Source organism: Fundulus heteroclitus, unplaced genomic scaffold (genome assembly GCF_011125445.2).
Source record: "Fundulus heteroclitus isolate FHET01 unplaced genomic scaffold, MU-UCD_Fhet_4.1 scaffold_141, whole genome shotgun sequence".
Classification (NCBI taxonomy): domain Eukaryota; kingdom Metazoa; phylum Chordata; class Actinopteri; order Cyprinodontiformes; family Fundulidae; genus Fundulus; species Fundulus heteroclitus.
Window position 1 is genome coordinate 13,892 of NW_023396553.1, and position 16,159 is coordinate 30,050.

Sequence of the window (16,159 nt, forward strand, 5' to 3'; positions counted from 1 at the left end):
TTAAATGTTTAAAATATAGAGTCAGTAAACTACGATCCAATGTTTGTACCTGTGTACTCAGAATTCCCTTATATGATACACAAACTGAGAAGAGAGAAGTTGAAAATTGCATGATATCAAGACAAGAGAGAGCGATCCATTGCAATTTTAAAAATGGGGCAATAGGCTAATAGCAGAACAAATTGGGTCTTTCATAAAATCAATCATAGGTTTAAGGGTTGTTTGAAGCTGTGAGTGATCGGACAATAAACTGACAACAGAGCTTCAGACGGGCATTACTGGAACCGTAATTACTCTGAGAATCAAGAAAGATCCAATTACCTGTAATGGAGAGGAAGGTTGATTCCCGCTATATAAAAGAATCAGGTTTCCCTGTTTGCCAGTGGTTTTCAGTAAAAGATTAACGGAGCTCTGCAAGTGTAGCTTTATAGGTACTTGTTTTATTATCAGACAAAGATAATAATTGATAAAAACCGACTAACAGAATAGACACAGCAATTAAGAGACTAAATGCAGTCCTTTACAGTTGATTTTAAGCTAAATTTTATTTAAAAAAGCTCACCACCGTCAGGGTGTGAATGTGTGTGTGAATGGGTGAATGACTGAACTGTACCTTGAAGCGGTTTGGAGTTTGTCAGACTAGTTAAAGCGTTATACAAGAACAAGCCATTTACCATTTACCAACAACTCCCCAGTCACAGGGCCAAAGTTTAACATTTGTATTAAACTTCAAAAAAGTTAAATAATGCTTTGTGAGTTGTGATAAGTCATTGTTGTGCAAAAACAGGCAAAACACAAACTGATCAGTGTAATGTGCAAAAGGATGTTGGGTGATTATTCTGGACAATGAACACTGTCAATGGGGAATATTTTAACACACACCTTTATGCTCCTAAAGGTCAAGACTGGTGAGCTCTCTCTCCTTACACCGGCCTCTGAATGTCTCAGTGATTTTCTCACCTGGACCTTAGACCTTATCTGTAAACAGTAAGGAAAGTAACCTTGCTGGACAAACCTTGTACTAAGTATAGTCACTTTTGTGGGTGTGTTAAAGTAAAAGAAAGCAAAGCTCACTGGAAGATTGGAAGGGGTGGTTGTGAAAAAAAATATTATTTTAACAAGTATATACCAAATACGTTGACCAGTCTTCATCAGTCTTTCTTGCATCTGTGTTTTTCTTTGTCAGTCCAGGCTGTCCTGTGACCAAGCTTTAGACTGCTCACATAAACACCCAAACAAATTAGACCTTTAGACCTTTAAATATCCAGGGTGTTAAATATGACAAGATTTGGTAATCTGGGTAATCATTTGCAGAATAATTTTTTTCAAGATCAGTCTTATGCCATAGTAAAGGCCTTCTTTAAATGTCTCAGTCGAAGCGTGAAATCCGTCGGTATGTGTGCAGATTTCCGAGGATTGTTATCATTTCACAGGTGGCTCAACCAATTGGGGGGGGGGGTGTGTGTGGGATGGGGGGTAGGGGTGGGGAAGGTTACTGTAATCACAGAGAGAGCAGCCAGTGTGAGCTGAAAACAAGGCAGCAGCAGTACAGCACAGAGTACAGAGTGGATTTCAGTAGCTGCATCAAAGCAATCACACTCAGAATTGCTTGACAGGAGCATATATGCAGTCTGGTGAGATATGGGGGTTTAGTATGAAGATTTGTCAAAGATTTATCATTTCAAACTGATCAAGATTAATTATTCAGGTTAACCGATGGTTTGACATACATGAGAAAGGGAAATGCACTGATTGGCTTTTTAAAATTTGTCTGACATGAAACCATTAAATACGTAACTTGTTTCTTGCCTTTGATAAGTTGTATGTGCAAATCTTAGCATCCTATGATATGACTTTGGATTGAAATATTAAGTCATGTCACACAACGCTTTACTTTCTTTTCTGTTTTACAAGTGGTCTGAATTAGAAGATAGAATACCCATTTAGCAATCCAAGAGCCGGTGTGCATTTGGACACAGTGTTTTGGTCTGATTCCTCTTGAAGGATTTTTAATCTCAAAATAATGATAAAAGAAAGATGTAATCTTTATTCAAAAATTAATTATTTTTTTTTTATATTGTCTATTTATAGGAAAACTGACAGTTGTTATCCATAGCAGGAAAAAATAACATCTAAAAGAAAAACTTTTAAACTCAAACTCTTATCTTTTTAATCAAATGTAACAGCTAAAGTTTAAATCATTGTTCTCTCATATAACATCTAGTACATACAACACTGTACTGCAGGGATAATACCAGGGGGCAAAAAACTTCTGGCAGCATTTAGATAATCTTATTTGTTACCTTAGTATAAAAGAGTCCCAGTTGGCATTTGCATAACATCTGTGTGATATATTTATGTAATATTATAATCCTTGATGAATGAAGTGGATTCATGTTAAAGTAAAGCTCTTTTAAAATAAATTGGTTATTTAAAGGGATAAGTTGTTAAATAACCAATTAACTTAATGACTTTAACTTATGGAATCAGACAAATGACCAATTGTCTTTAACTTATTGCTAATCTAAAAGAAGCAATACCTTTTTTCATAAACCTTGGACAGCCTTGGACCTACCCACAATGCCAGACCTCCACTATCAAGATTTGTAACGGAACAAGTCCCCATGGTGCACAACATTGGCAACTTACCCTTTCAACATACATCTGGACAACAATATCATTTCCCTTATCAGAGACTTCATATTATGTTTGGAAAACTTTGGATTTATTTTACTTTACAATTTACTGACTTTCCCACACACATCAAAGGTCATACCCTGCACCCAATCTGTTGCTCTTGCCTAATCCACTCCTCCAACTTTTCAAATAATTGATTTCCTCCTTTCATTAAAAATGTATCTCTGTCGCTCCATAACTAAGACACCACTTCTTATGACAATCAGAAATATTAAGGATATCATCTTGGATACCCTCACCTCTCATATCCTCAACACTCTGATTCCAGAAACTTCTTCCACCCCTGATGAACTTGCGTCTCTATATAATAACTGTTTAAATAATATTTAGATTTTTCTTGCTCCAGTGAAAACCCGGTCCATAACCGTCTCCCATTATGCCTCCTGGTTCACACCTATATTCTGGTCCTTGAAAGCTAAATGTCATCAACTTGAAGGACTACAAAAGAAAACTGGACCAACAATTCACAAATAAATGTAAAATACTCAAACAGCACTGTATAAGGAATTAATTATTCAAACTAAATCCAGTTACTACTCTGATCTAATCAGTTCCAATGAAGGTAAATCCAGGACTTTCACTGTTAAACAACTCTTTCCTGCCACTGATCGCATTCCCACCCCGCTTTTTCTCTACAGACCGGTAACTCTATAATGCAGGTTTTCAAATCCACAGGATTCACCAACATTTGTCTCCTGATGTGTTACATCAAATTCTGCCTTTCTCTCAGCTTTTTTCAACTTTCTCACCTCCAAGCATCTCTAAAATCCCTGAAATCATCTGTAAATCTAAATCTTCCACCTGTATGCTTGATCCAATCCCAGCAGCCCTGGTCAATCCCTGCCTTCAAGATCTCCTTCCATTCATAACTACCATCCCTCACTGTCCACTGGAATTGTTCCTACTCTCTTTAAAACTGCGATAATCACTGCGATACTGAAGACATCTGGCTCAGAGCCAAACAACTGCAGTAATCCTTGTCCCATTTTCAATTACCTTTTATGTCCAAAGTACTTGAAAAAACAGTTGTAAAAATCACCAATGATCTTCTGATCTTCTCTTCTCTTCTCCCTTCTACTTTCTATTCTCTTTCTTCTGGATCTGAGTGCGGCCTTCGATCCAATTTCTCACGACATCCTTCTCCATGGATTGTCCTCAATTGGTATTACTCACACCCCCTTTGACTGGTATCATTCTTACCTTACTGGCAAAACTCAGTTTGTTTAATTTAAGTCCTTTAGTTCCCATCCAACACCTGCACTGCTAAAGCAGAATTGAAAATAAGTAAAATTCTTGAAATTAGTGTAGTTGGATTTGAGCAGGTAAATAAGATAATCTGCCAATGGAATAAGATTTTTGCACCTAAAATTGGAACAACTCATCTCCATCAACTTATTTCAAAGAATATTATTCTAATTATCTTATTTTAACTAATTATCTTATTTTTGAGGTAAAATACAATTTCCATTGGCAGATCACCTTAGCTGCTCAAATCAAGGAAAAATACACTGCTTTCAAGAATTTATTTGCAGTGTGTTACAACCTGCGCACCACAGGACTCTGTCCTGGGACTCTGACTTTTTATTATTTACATTCTTCTTATCGGCAGTATGTTATGGAAATTCAACATCGATTTTCACTGTTGTATGGATGAGACCCAGCTCTATCTTTCATGTAAGCCAAGTTCTAAGCTCCCACCGATAGAGCAGAGCTTTCTCCTGTTCAAGTCTAAACTGAAAAGCCATCTGCTCAATAGTGCATGCTCTCTGCGATTGCTGGTTTATTGTTTGTTGTTTCATCCATCCATCCATCCATTCATCCATCTTCTAACATGTCTATCCCTTGTGGGGTCGCAAGGGGTGCTGGTACCTATTGTAATTATGCTGCTTTCTGTACAGGTTCTTTGAGTGTTCTGAAAGGCTATTTTACATACAAATTATTATTATTATTATTATATCTTTAGAGATTATGGGTGCACTCAGAAGATCAGCTTTCAAATGAACATACGGAATCCATGATTGCATCTGTTTCATGCTGCGACATGCCTACCCATTACTTGCAAACTACACTCCCACTGCAGAAATTTAAGCACCTTAGAAAGGCAAAGAGGACAGGGGGGAAGAGAGAGAGAGAAAGTGGTAGCCAGGCACAGTGATATGTTCCTCCTCTCCTCAGGGCAGAGATACAGACACCAGTCTGGTTTGATCAGACTGTCGCTTCAATATCCTCTCTTATCCTTTGATGATCCATCACATCATCTTCCTCCCTACTTCTCTCAGTCCCCTTGTTACACACATACACACTGCATATCCCCATTATCTGGTCTACCTTTGTCTCCCTCTTTAATCCCCTCCCCTCACAGCAACCAGTTCTTTTCCCAAACATTTCTGTCCCTCTCCTTCTCTATTCCACTTCCTCTTTTGTGCCATTCTCTTTGAAATGTGTCACAGTTTCTGCTTTGTTGGGTCCTATACTGTAATTAGCTTCTCAGCTATTTTCACCTCACCGCAGTGAAGATGGTACAGTGGGATTTGACAGTGGGAGACTGACTATAAATGACTTTGTAGATGAGCCAAAAGTGTTTCTGTGATCAGAAGTCAGCTTGTACTGTTATGCAATCATGCAGCTAATTTCCCTTTTATGTTTATGCTCACTGTTCTTGCTTATTTCACATTTTAATTCATCTTTTTAGAGAGTGACTAATTCTCATAATTTCTAATTACTTATATGAGAGTAATTCTGTCATTACTTCTGCTAAATGTCTAAGCATTAATCCACAAGACTGAACACCTGTAGTAGGACCGCAGGATTACAGTTTCTTCATTCAGTTACAGCACAGTAAATAATGTTTTGTCCCCCCACAGATTTGTTTGCGGTTTTTGAGACATTTGCAACTAAACACACTTTAAAACCCTGCTAAGTAACCTTTATAACGTTAATATATCCTCTTATAAGCCTCTGTGGTGGCGATCTAAGTGTTTATGAGACGATTGAGGGGTCTGCCATCTCCCCCTAGTGTCTCTGGCCGAAAAACCACACTTGAGCTACTCTCCATGCCTACCACCCCGAGGCGGTCTTGCAGCTCTGTTCTCATTCACGCGCTAACACGAACAGCCTTAAGGCAGCCTAGTGTAAGGCCATTGGTATCATAACAGTTTTACCAAGTCTGCTTGTTTTTGATAACGTCACTTATAAATGTCGTGAGACGCAGGTTGCGGTTTATTGGGCTTGTTGTAGACTGTGGAGTCTTATTTGTCTTATTTGGGCCACAACTAATCAACTATGAACAAGAGCTATAAATAGACCCGCCCCCGCTGCGCTACAGACAGTGAGCCAGCCGGTGACTCCAGCCACTATCCGTCCACATATACACACGTCTTTGGCGGGTGAGCCAAAATAGGCTCACCTGCACTGCGTATGCTGAACTCACAGTGAGCCAGACTTAACCTTCCGCATAGACGCATAACTCTCTCCGTCCATCTCTCTTAGGTGCTTTGAAAGTGACAGTGTGCTGTAACTTTGGGGGCACACGGAGGGGAGCCAGTATTTACAACAGTGCTATTTTCAAAAAGTCCTGTAGGGGGAGCCCCACTCAGAAATTACTTAGTATGGCTTCAACATTATAGATAACTTGAGTAAATATAAACTTTAAAACAATGATTAATTTTGTTGAAGCGATCGAAGCAATCACAACCATCCTGGCCATATTACAAAAATCCTGAATTTATTGTGATGAACCACATTTTTTGATTCAATTTCCCAAGCCACAACCAAGCCACAGGCCTAATTACTTTCAGACCTGTAAATGGTAAATGGTAAATGGCTTGTAGAGTCAAGGAAGAGGTGTTTTCTCCCAGTCTCTAGAAAGAGCTGTTATTATAAACCACTGTTGAAAAAGAACAATTTAGAACAATTACTACTACAGAGCTACAGGCCCATCTGAAACCTCCCCTTTTTCAGTAGATTATTGAAAAAGCTGTTTCAACAATTGAATACCTTCTTAACTATAACCAGCTACTTTGATGTTTTACAGTCAGGCTCACATGCTGAATATATGAATATACTGAACAGCGAACAGAAAAATGAAGCGCCCTTTCTGGTTCCTCCTTCAAGCTTTGAAAAATCCACTAATTTTACATGAGCACTGGGTAAGATATTATGTAATCTTATCAATGACAAAAAATGTTGTGAAAAATCCAAATTTATGAGGTAACAAATAACATTTTTAATTAATCCGCTCAAAAGCCTTTCCTGCATCTAATCAAACAATTAAAGATATTGTTTGATTATATATATATATATATATATATATATATATATATATATATATATATATTATACACAGAGTACAAGTGAGCATGACCTACACTTTAAGCCACAATCGTGCCTGATGTGCTGGTTAATGCTGGAAACCACTGTTTCCAGCATTAACCAGCACATCCAGCATTGATTAACCAGCATTATCCAGCATTGAAGGTTAGAGATTAGCTAATATTTTAGGTTGGTTTTGTGTTCTTGATTTATGTTACAATAAACAAAAATCTAAAATGTCTAGAATAGCCAAGCAGATATCAAGCTCTGTATATACTTTCTTTATAGATGACCGCAAATTTTTTACCGTTAAAGTTATAATGTAATTAAAAACATCTACTTTGAAGGTTGCGTTATATTCCCAAGCAATTTGTAATCTTTTTTATTCTAATTAGTTTCTATTCTCAGCAAAACTGAGAAGGGCCTCTTCAACAGTAAAGTGATGTAAGAAGATGGCTAAAATAATCTGAATCAGCTTTATTTGCCAAGCTTCTGAACACAAAAAGTTTTATTAAAAATATAAAATTAACTAATCTGTTAACTGTTTACAGACTCTGTCAGCTAATCACAATTTTTTGTCACTATTCTCTGTTTTGTTTAGATTACCATAATTTATTTTCACTTTAAAAACACATCAATTAACAACAGATATTTTAATGAACTTTTGAGAGCTTAATTAATTAGGAGAATGTTAGTTGCATAATTTGAAGCACTTGTATTTAGTCTTGTATTTAAAATCAAACAGAAAAAGAACTAAATTGCTATCTTGGTTTAAAAACTTTTTTCATGTAATTCAGGCCAGAGACATCAGAAAGGCCACACCGGTAACTCTTTAGCTCTATTACTACTACAGTTGACGACTTGGAGAAGCAAGTGGAGGAACCCCCTCTCATTAAGTTTTATCACACATGATGCTGACACAAAGTACGGGAATGATTTGGCCTTGCATGAGAGGCTGTGTGTGAAAGTGGTTTATGGGTGAATTACTCGTTATTTCTTAGATGTCTACTTCATTTTGGGTGAGTCTGGATTGTTGAATGCAGGTGATGATCTTCTTCACAAGTATACAGGGAAAGAAACACAGGGGTTGAAAACTGATTCAGAATCATAACTGTGTTAGTGCAATCATAAAAATTACATAGCACACATGCAAACACCCTCCAGGAATATTACGAGTTGTCTCGAAGTAGCTGCTTACGATATACTCCACTTATATTCAAGGCCTCTTTGTCTCCATGGTTTCTCTCAGCTATCCATTGTCCCTTTCTTCTCAGACCACTTTTGTTTTTCCCCAATGTGTGAGTCCAGAGGAAACAATGTACCACAGGACATTTTTCTGGTAGCATGATGAATGGGAAGAATTTGTGCCTGTTCACTGTGGCCTTGAGATAAAGAATAAGCAAATGAAACTGTCTGTTTGCCGTGTAGCCCCCTGAAGTCCTAAGCCACCATAGCTCATGCTACTTTTGAATGAGAAGACTATCGGTGCACACAGCACTCCTCGACCCACACATCATTGTGCATCTATTGGTAGGCCCAGTGTTGGTTGTTTACATCAAAGTGAAATGTACTGTGGCAGAGGAGGGATAGACACAGCCAAAGGCAACAGGGATATACATAAACATATTTGGTGAAAAGTAAAAAGAAGGCCTTTAGAGGAGAGAGCAAGGGGCAAAAAATAAAGAAATAAAAACAAAAAGATCAGTATCCAAGTGCTGTATCCAAGTATTTTGCCCGTTAAGGATTTTCTATGTTTTGTTGCAGAATATGACATAGATTTTAAAATCCAACACAAATAAACTGAAGAAATAGGAAGTTTTCCAATGATGAATTAATTTATGAAGGGGGAAAAATTATCCATACCAATTTTTCTATTTGTAAAAAAAGTAATCCATACCCAAACCTATAGTGTTGTGTCGGTTCTTCCTAGAACTAGTTCTACGTGTACTCAGCAAGGTTAAACTGAATAGATTCCTGTTCATGGTTCACCATCTAGATACTCTGAATTAAATTCATAGCTGTAGCTTGAACACCAGAGACTTCACATTCTATCAGTCCAGGCAGAAGTGCTCGTAAGTAGCACTAAGATTGTAAACAAAGGCAAGGGAAGCTTGGAATAAGAGCTAAGCCAAGACTAACACCACGTCGGCTCTCTTTGTCCAACATCTTCCTCATTTATTTGCCATTTTTGGTAAACAAGGTGGACAAGATACATTTCACCCACTGACTGACAGGGGCCCCAAAAAAAGAAAATGTTATGAGCTTTAGGGATCATTTTTATTTTAGTTTTATTATTGTTACTATTTTTATATTTTAATTTTTTTGTCATGGGGCCCAAATTCGTGGTGGCCCCCCTGACTGCTGGATTGTTAAACCCACACACACATTGAACATCTGTTTGCACAGTACTATGTACTGAATACTGTACTATTTTGCACTAGTTTAGTGATATTAGATAGATGCTGCTTATTATTTGCTTATGTTTAATACTCACTCCATCTGTTTATGTCACCTAATTTATCATCTGGCTAGTTTTCCTTTTGTAAATTATGCTAGAGTTCATGTGTATAGTCTGCTGGCATTCAACACATAAATCCATCTGTATAATAATCCGTGTTTACTACCTCAATGTGTATGTGTAGTTTTAGCGGTACCTTTTATCTGTAAATACTGTCCACATGCTATAAAAACAAACCTTTTATAGATCGCATTATTTATGCCACCCAAAGCATCAATGAGGTCTGGGTGCTAGTGAATCTGAAGTCAGCTTCTCAAAGAAATGGGGTTAAAGCAACATAATTATTCATATAACAAGGAAGTGATGTATTTTATACACAGAGACAGGTTGGTTTGATCAGCATTTTTGTCTAATAAATTCAATTGTAAAATTTTAAAAAGTATTTTTTGTTGATTTTCTATAAACGCAAGTGTGAAATCAATGAACAGAAGTAATCTGGAACAGGGGAAATAGTTTTCTACAGCATTGTATAAAAGCTGAGGAAAGTGCTTAGCAATTCTCATCAGTGTTCTCACTTTGCAATTAATGTGGAGCCAGAAGGGTAGCCCAGTCCTTTCTGCCACAAAACAAAACCAGAATTGATGAGAGTGTGTATAATGTAAGTGACTGGCTGAATATGGGCTCGCTGGGGGCAATGTGTTGAGATAGAGAGGAGGAAAAAAAGACTGCTGGAATCAGGAAGAAGGAATGCAGTGCCAGGTTGGGGAAAAAGGCACAAATGAGGGCAGAGATCTAGATAAAAATGTGACAGAATAGTTAGATTGTCTGGGGTTGAGGTGGGGAGTGGATGGAAGTGTTTGTGCAAAATACAGAGTAAGGCGAGGAAGATAAATTGGAATGGAGGTGCACTTTTACGGCCATTTTTTAAGTCTCCTTGGAAGCTATTGTGTTAGTTTCATTCATTAGAACACATGCAATAAAAAACATTCAAGGAGAGAAATATCACCAGTCAGAAGCTTCTGTTTTGTTCTCCCAGGTGATTTCTCACCAACATTGACCTTCTCGAGCAAACAAACCACATGTTAATCACTGAGAAAAACATCTAAAATAAATTTCCCCCTTTGTCAGTCTGGCTGTTGTGGTGTCATTAAACATTCACTGCATCACAGATTTGTTTACCAGGCAAAGGAATGTGCTGCAAATCACTGTAAGCCTATCTGAGTGGAAGGGAACAATAGCTCTGAAGAGGGCCTTCAGTGTTTCGTCTTGTGTTTAACAAAATTAGGTTGTAAAATCTACTTTTAATAAACTGATTACCAATTCAAAGTAAAATCTATGCTGCTAGCAGGCATCTGGGTTACAGAGTACGGAACTATTCTATAGAAATACAAGGAGCTTGTTTCACATTTTTGATGGTCTGTTTCTTGTGATTATTTACAGAATTCTCACACATAATTTCTAAAAACTAAAGAAATGGAAATGTCGGACAGAAACCTTAATGAGCTGTTAGACTTTACCTGCTAAAAGGCTTTTGGTTTGCCTTTAAGTCCCAAAGGGTTTTGCACCTGTATTTATCCCTCTTCTACAGTACTTTGAATCACCTTGTTACTAAAAAATGCTTTACATGATTTTGTCACATTGGGTTAAAACTCATAATGGTCTTACTACATTTTATATGTCTGAAATCATCCATAAAACAGACTTATCAGGAGCCCTAAAGGTTGCCTGACTATTTTATAGAAAAATAGTTCTGTCCTTGTGTGATTTCTAATGTACTTTTTTTTAAGTAATTATGGGTAATATATAAACAAATTCTTGAAATTAAATGCAGCAAGGACACATAATAGTTGATACAGTTTACATATCAAATTACCTCGGCACAACGTATAGCCTACTGAATTAACCAAACTCAAAACTGCAATATCAACTTTGCAGATGGATGCATTTCAGATATTTAAAAAAAAAAACATTACCTGGTAAAGATTCTAATCTTTACTATTAGAGTAGCAATCAGATGGAGCCTCCAGGATCACCACACTCAAACCAAAATAATGACAGACATGAGTTTGAAAAATGTGAAATGAGTACATGCAATTACGCACATAACGGATGCAACAGTCCATAGGCTCCGGGCATCTTTACACCAAAGTTTTCAGAAACCTCACAGGGGAAATGATGAACCGCTTTAAACACACTAAAATATTCATAATGGAATCATGTCCAAAAACATTTGAAAGTGTTTGGAAAACATGTAATCATGATGCTATTTCTGAATACTGCTATCACAAAGTCAATTAAAATTACCCCACATTTTCTCCTCTTCATCACAATGTCCCCATCAATCTTTATGAGTGTTATCTGAGCCACTAAAAATATACATCAAGTATGGGCATCAAGGGCTCTGAAAGTCTATCCAGCAGGAAAGACGCATTATTGATGTGGAGAATTTGCATGCATGGCAGTTAAAATAAAATATCCCATCAATTATTATTTTGAAGCACTCATATCTAATGGCAGCACTACAGCTGAAATTATATATATATATATATATATATATATATATATATATATATATATATATATATATATATATATATATATATATATATATATATATATATATATATATATAAATAAACTGCTCTCTCACTCACCCCTCATATTCTTGAGCAGGGTGGATGGCTCGCCATCTCTCAAGCTCGGGTCCTGGGAACTTGAGGGATATACATATGTGTGTGTTTGTGTGCAGTTTTAATGTTCACGAAAGAGTTTAGTGGTCTTTGAATTTATTTGGCTAAATAAATAGTTTGAAAAGAGCACCACCAAAAGGATAAATATTATGAATGGCTGTGGTTTCCAGGTAGGACAGATGTGCAATTTTAGGTTATTCTAAATAACTGTTCGTTATTTAGTACCTCATAAGGATAAGCTAAATAATTTAACTTGATCCCACAGAAGTCTTGACAACTCATTACTCCATAAAGTTAACACGAAGGAGACTATCTTGATTTTTTTAATGAGAAAAATCCTGTAATATCTTTTAATATATAAATTAAAAATTACTGACCTGCATGTAGGTGATGGGCTGTGATTTATTTGTGTATGCTAATGTTCAGTTTTCTTGTTATTGGGGCCTGGACAACCTTTATTGTAGATTTAAGTATGGGTTCTAAAACCATTTTTAACAGCCTTAAATACAGTTGTTGGAATGTGTACAGTTAACTTCTTCAAATATACATATCAAAGTGAAGCAAATAATCCCTCTTTCAGTTTTATTGCTTTTGTTCCATATCAGTTGTCCATCACAGGACTGACAACCATGCACACTCATTAACTTTTTAGACGGCGGGAGAAAGCTGAAGTACAGAGAAAATCCTCATGTGTGAGGGGAGAACATGCAAACTCCACACAAAAAGAATCAGGTTGGGATTTGGACATGGAACCTTGTTTCTTTAATGCAACAAACAACGACTCCACTGGGCCACTAGTCAGCGGCATGCAACATGAAACTTCAGTCAGCCTTAGAAATGAAAAAGCCACACTCCCTTTCCAAGAGATTATGGTGAAAATACTTCTCTTATACAGCCTTCAATATATTTGTGCCTTGCAAGTCGCCTTGTTGCATTGTGAGACAAAATGTTCTTTCTAAAAAAAAAAAAAAAAGCATTTGTTTTACACTTCTGCAGGTGATAAATGGAATTCACGCTCCATGACAAACTTTGGGCACAGAGAACTGCTGGATCATCTGTTTTTGTACTGTAGTGTGAAGTTGCTACAGTTGCCTGCACACAGAGCCGTGGCATTCTTGTTAAGGGGCTGACTGCGTTTGGGAGGAAAAGTGTGAGAACGGCTCTCTTTCTGTACGAGTAGATTTTGTTAAAAAGTGTGTGAAATGTTTGCCATTTGGATGAGCTCTAGATATCTAAGAGAATTTCAGTTTCCTACCAGCGTAAGCAACCGGAGCGTCCTTGTCTAGAGCCACCAGAGGAGGGTCCAGCAGCACCGTGTCCATGTTCTCTGTAATCACTCCATGGTAGGAGGTCTCTATCCATGGCTTGTGCTTGTTCACTGTAAGAGGAAAAGAAAGAATAAAAATAAATCATAATTTTCATTTGTAATCTTGTCAACAGACTGCTGTTTTCTTAAATGATGTTAACATTAATATGGGTAAGAAACTGTGTGAGAAAAATATATTTTTTTATAGAAGGTATCTATATCCAGCTTAAAAAGAAAGCTTTTATGCCCTGATAAAAACCCACCTCACATAATTTGGGGTTCTGAAACATTCACTTTAGTGAGAGGTTTGCCGCAAACTCAGTACGACACTTTGGACAAACACAGTTCTGCTTTCAGATCCGTGTTTTGACCCTTGCATCTCTTCCTCTACCATCAGCTCTTTCTCCACAGTAAATTCTGGCTATTTCTATGTTGTTTTGTCTCTGCCCCTTTCTCTTCTCTCTCTACATTTCTACAAAATGGTGAACTCAAACAACCCCATTCTAGGGTGGATAAACTGCAGATTAACACAGATCACCATCACACACAAAGTAATTATTGCCAGTGCAGCTCAGGAGGTAATCTGATCCCTGGCTATCTTCAACCTTCATGATCATGGGCTACATGTTAAACTCTCCCATCTCTCTAGTCTCTTCCTCACCTGTGAAGTCCCTTTAGATAATAGCATGTGCTAATTGAATCCAGTGTAATGTAATGTGCTCTAAATTAAACTTGCTCACAGCAGGACCTACCAAACAGGAACTTATGCTCAAGCCACAAGAACATATGTGGCTGATGTGTGCTTTTGTGAATCCACATATACACACAGACTGTATCTCTGGTGTCCAAGAGTCGTCCTCTGCAGGGAACTGGCCTGACACCCTCACCTTCTAATCCATTGAAGAGGATTGCTTTGTCTCATGCCAATGAGCAGATGACATGTCCAGCTGGCAGTGATTTAAAATGTACCAAACTGTTCCCAAAGCCTTCTCTCAGCTTTTTTTTTTTATCAGTTTGCATAAAACTTCAGTGTTTCTTTCCCCTTATGAACCCATTTTCTCCCTCAGTGGCTACCATCAAAAGATTTATTAGGGTAACACCTAATGACAATAAAGATTCTTCATAACAAACTATTCAAAGAACAGGGTACAAATGTAAAAAAAAAAAAGAAAAAAAACATTGTACCAAAAAAACATACAAATCAAATCAAACCAAATCAAATGTATTTATCTAATATATTTAAGAACAACTGCCGTTGGCCAAAGTGCTGCACACAAAAAGAAAAACAATCAATGATAATTCAATACAAACACTGTACAAATAAAAAAAAAATGGAGAAAAATTCTCACCCTGTGTTAAAAGCCAGTGAGTATAAATGTGTTTTAAGAAGAGATTTAAAAGTACCAAGAGTTGAGGCCTGTCTAATATGGAGGGGCAGCAGGTTCCACAGTTTAGGAGCAACAACAGAAAAAACCTGATCACCTCTGGGGACCACCCTGGACCTTGGGACAACTAAGCACAAATGGACATTAGATCTAAGGGATCTAGAGGGCACGCAACGCTGCTGGAGATCAGACAAATATGCAGGTACCAGCCCATTTAGGGTCCTCTAGGTCAGCAATAAAACTTTAAGATCAATTCTAAAATGAACGGGGAGGCAGTGAAGAGAAGCAAGCACTGGTAAAATATGCTCACGCTTTTTTATTTGTGTTAAGAGGCGAGCTGCAGTGTTCTGAACTAACTGCGGTCGTGAGAGGACGGCCCGGTTTACACCGACATACAGAGAATTGCAAAATCGAGTTGGGAGCTAATAAGAGTGTGAATCAACCATTCAAAAATCATTAAAAGATAAAAATGATTTCAAGTTGGATAAAAGTCTGAACTAATCTGGTTGTCAAGATTAAGACTAGAATCAAGTGTTACGCCAAGATTTTTTCACATGAGTTTTTACGAACTACTCGAGGCTACCAAGATCAGAAGGGGACGTGCTGGGATTTCCACTGGGACCAAAAATCATGACTTCAGTTTTATGTTCATTAAAGCTCAGAAAATTTGAAGCTATCCAAGCTTTTACCTTGGTAAGGCAGTCAATCAGTGGCAGTCATCTTCTGCATATGAGTGAAATTAAATATAAAATTGTCTAAAAATGAACCTACAGGGAGCATGTAGATGGAAAATAAAATAGGTCCAAGAATGGATTTTTGAGGAACTCCACATGTAAGGGGAGTTGAGGAGGAAGCAGATTCTCTGATACTAACGGAGAAACTCCTATCTGACAAATAAGACCTAAACCAGTTCAGTGCAGAATCTTTAAAACCACATAGATGAAGTCTGGAAAGCAACATGCTGTGGTCAACGGCATCAAAGGCAGCTGTCACATCTACAAGGAGGAGAATAACTGAGTATCCTGCATCTGTAGCTAATAAAAGTTCATTAAATATCTTTAAAGTTTGAGCGCTATGAAGGGTTTTAAAACCTGATTGAAAATATTTAAGGACGCTGTGAGTATTTTAGAAAGGACTGCAGATGAATAAAACTATCCTTTCTAAAATCTTTGATAGAAAAGGAAGTTTTGAGTTGGGCCTAAAATTTGAAAGAACAGAATAATCAAGATTGGGTTTCTTCAGCAACGGTTGCACAACTGCATGTTTAAAACCAACTGAAACAACACATGAGTTGAGACTGCTATTAAAAATC

General features: G+C 37.3%; 1 protein-coding gene across 1 annotated transcript in view; it reads right to left on the reverse strand.

Moving 5' to 3' along the window:
* LOC118558660 (calsyntenin-2-like) overlaps positions 1-16,159 on the reverse strand; it is a gene marked incomplete at its 3' end in the record, with an annotated part of 129,669 nt that overhangs the window by 1,468 nt on the left and 112,042 nt on the right. Inside the window, exon 2 of the mRNA XM_036129126.1 lies at positions 13,412-13,534. Within this exon, the coding sequence (XP_035985019.1) occupies positions 13,412-13,534 (123 nt within the window). The remainder of the gene's footprint in view (positions 1-13,411; positions 13,535-16,159) is intronic.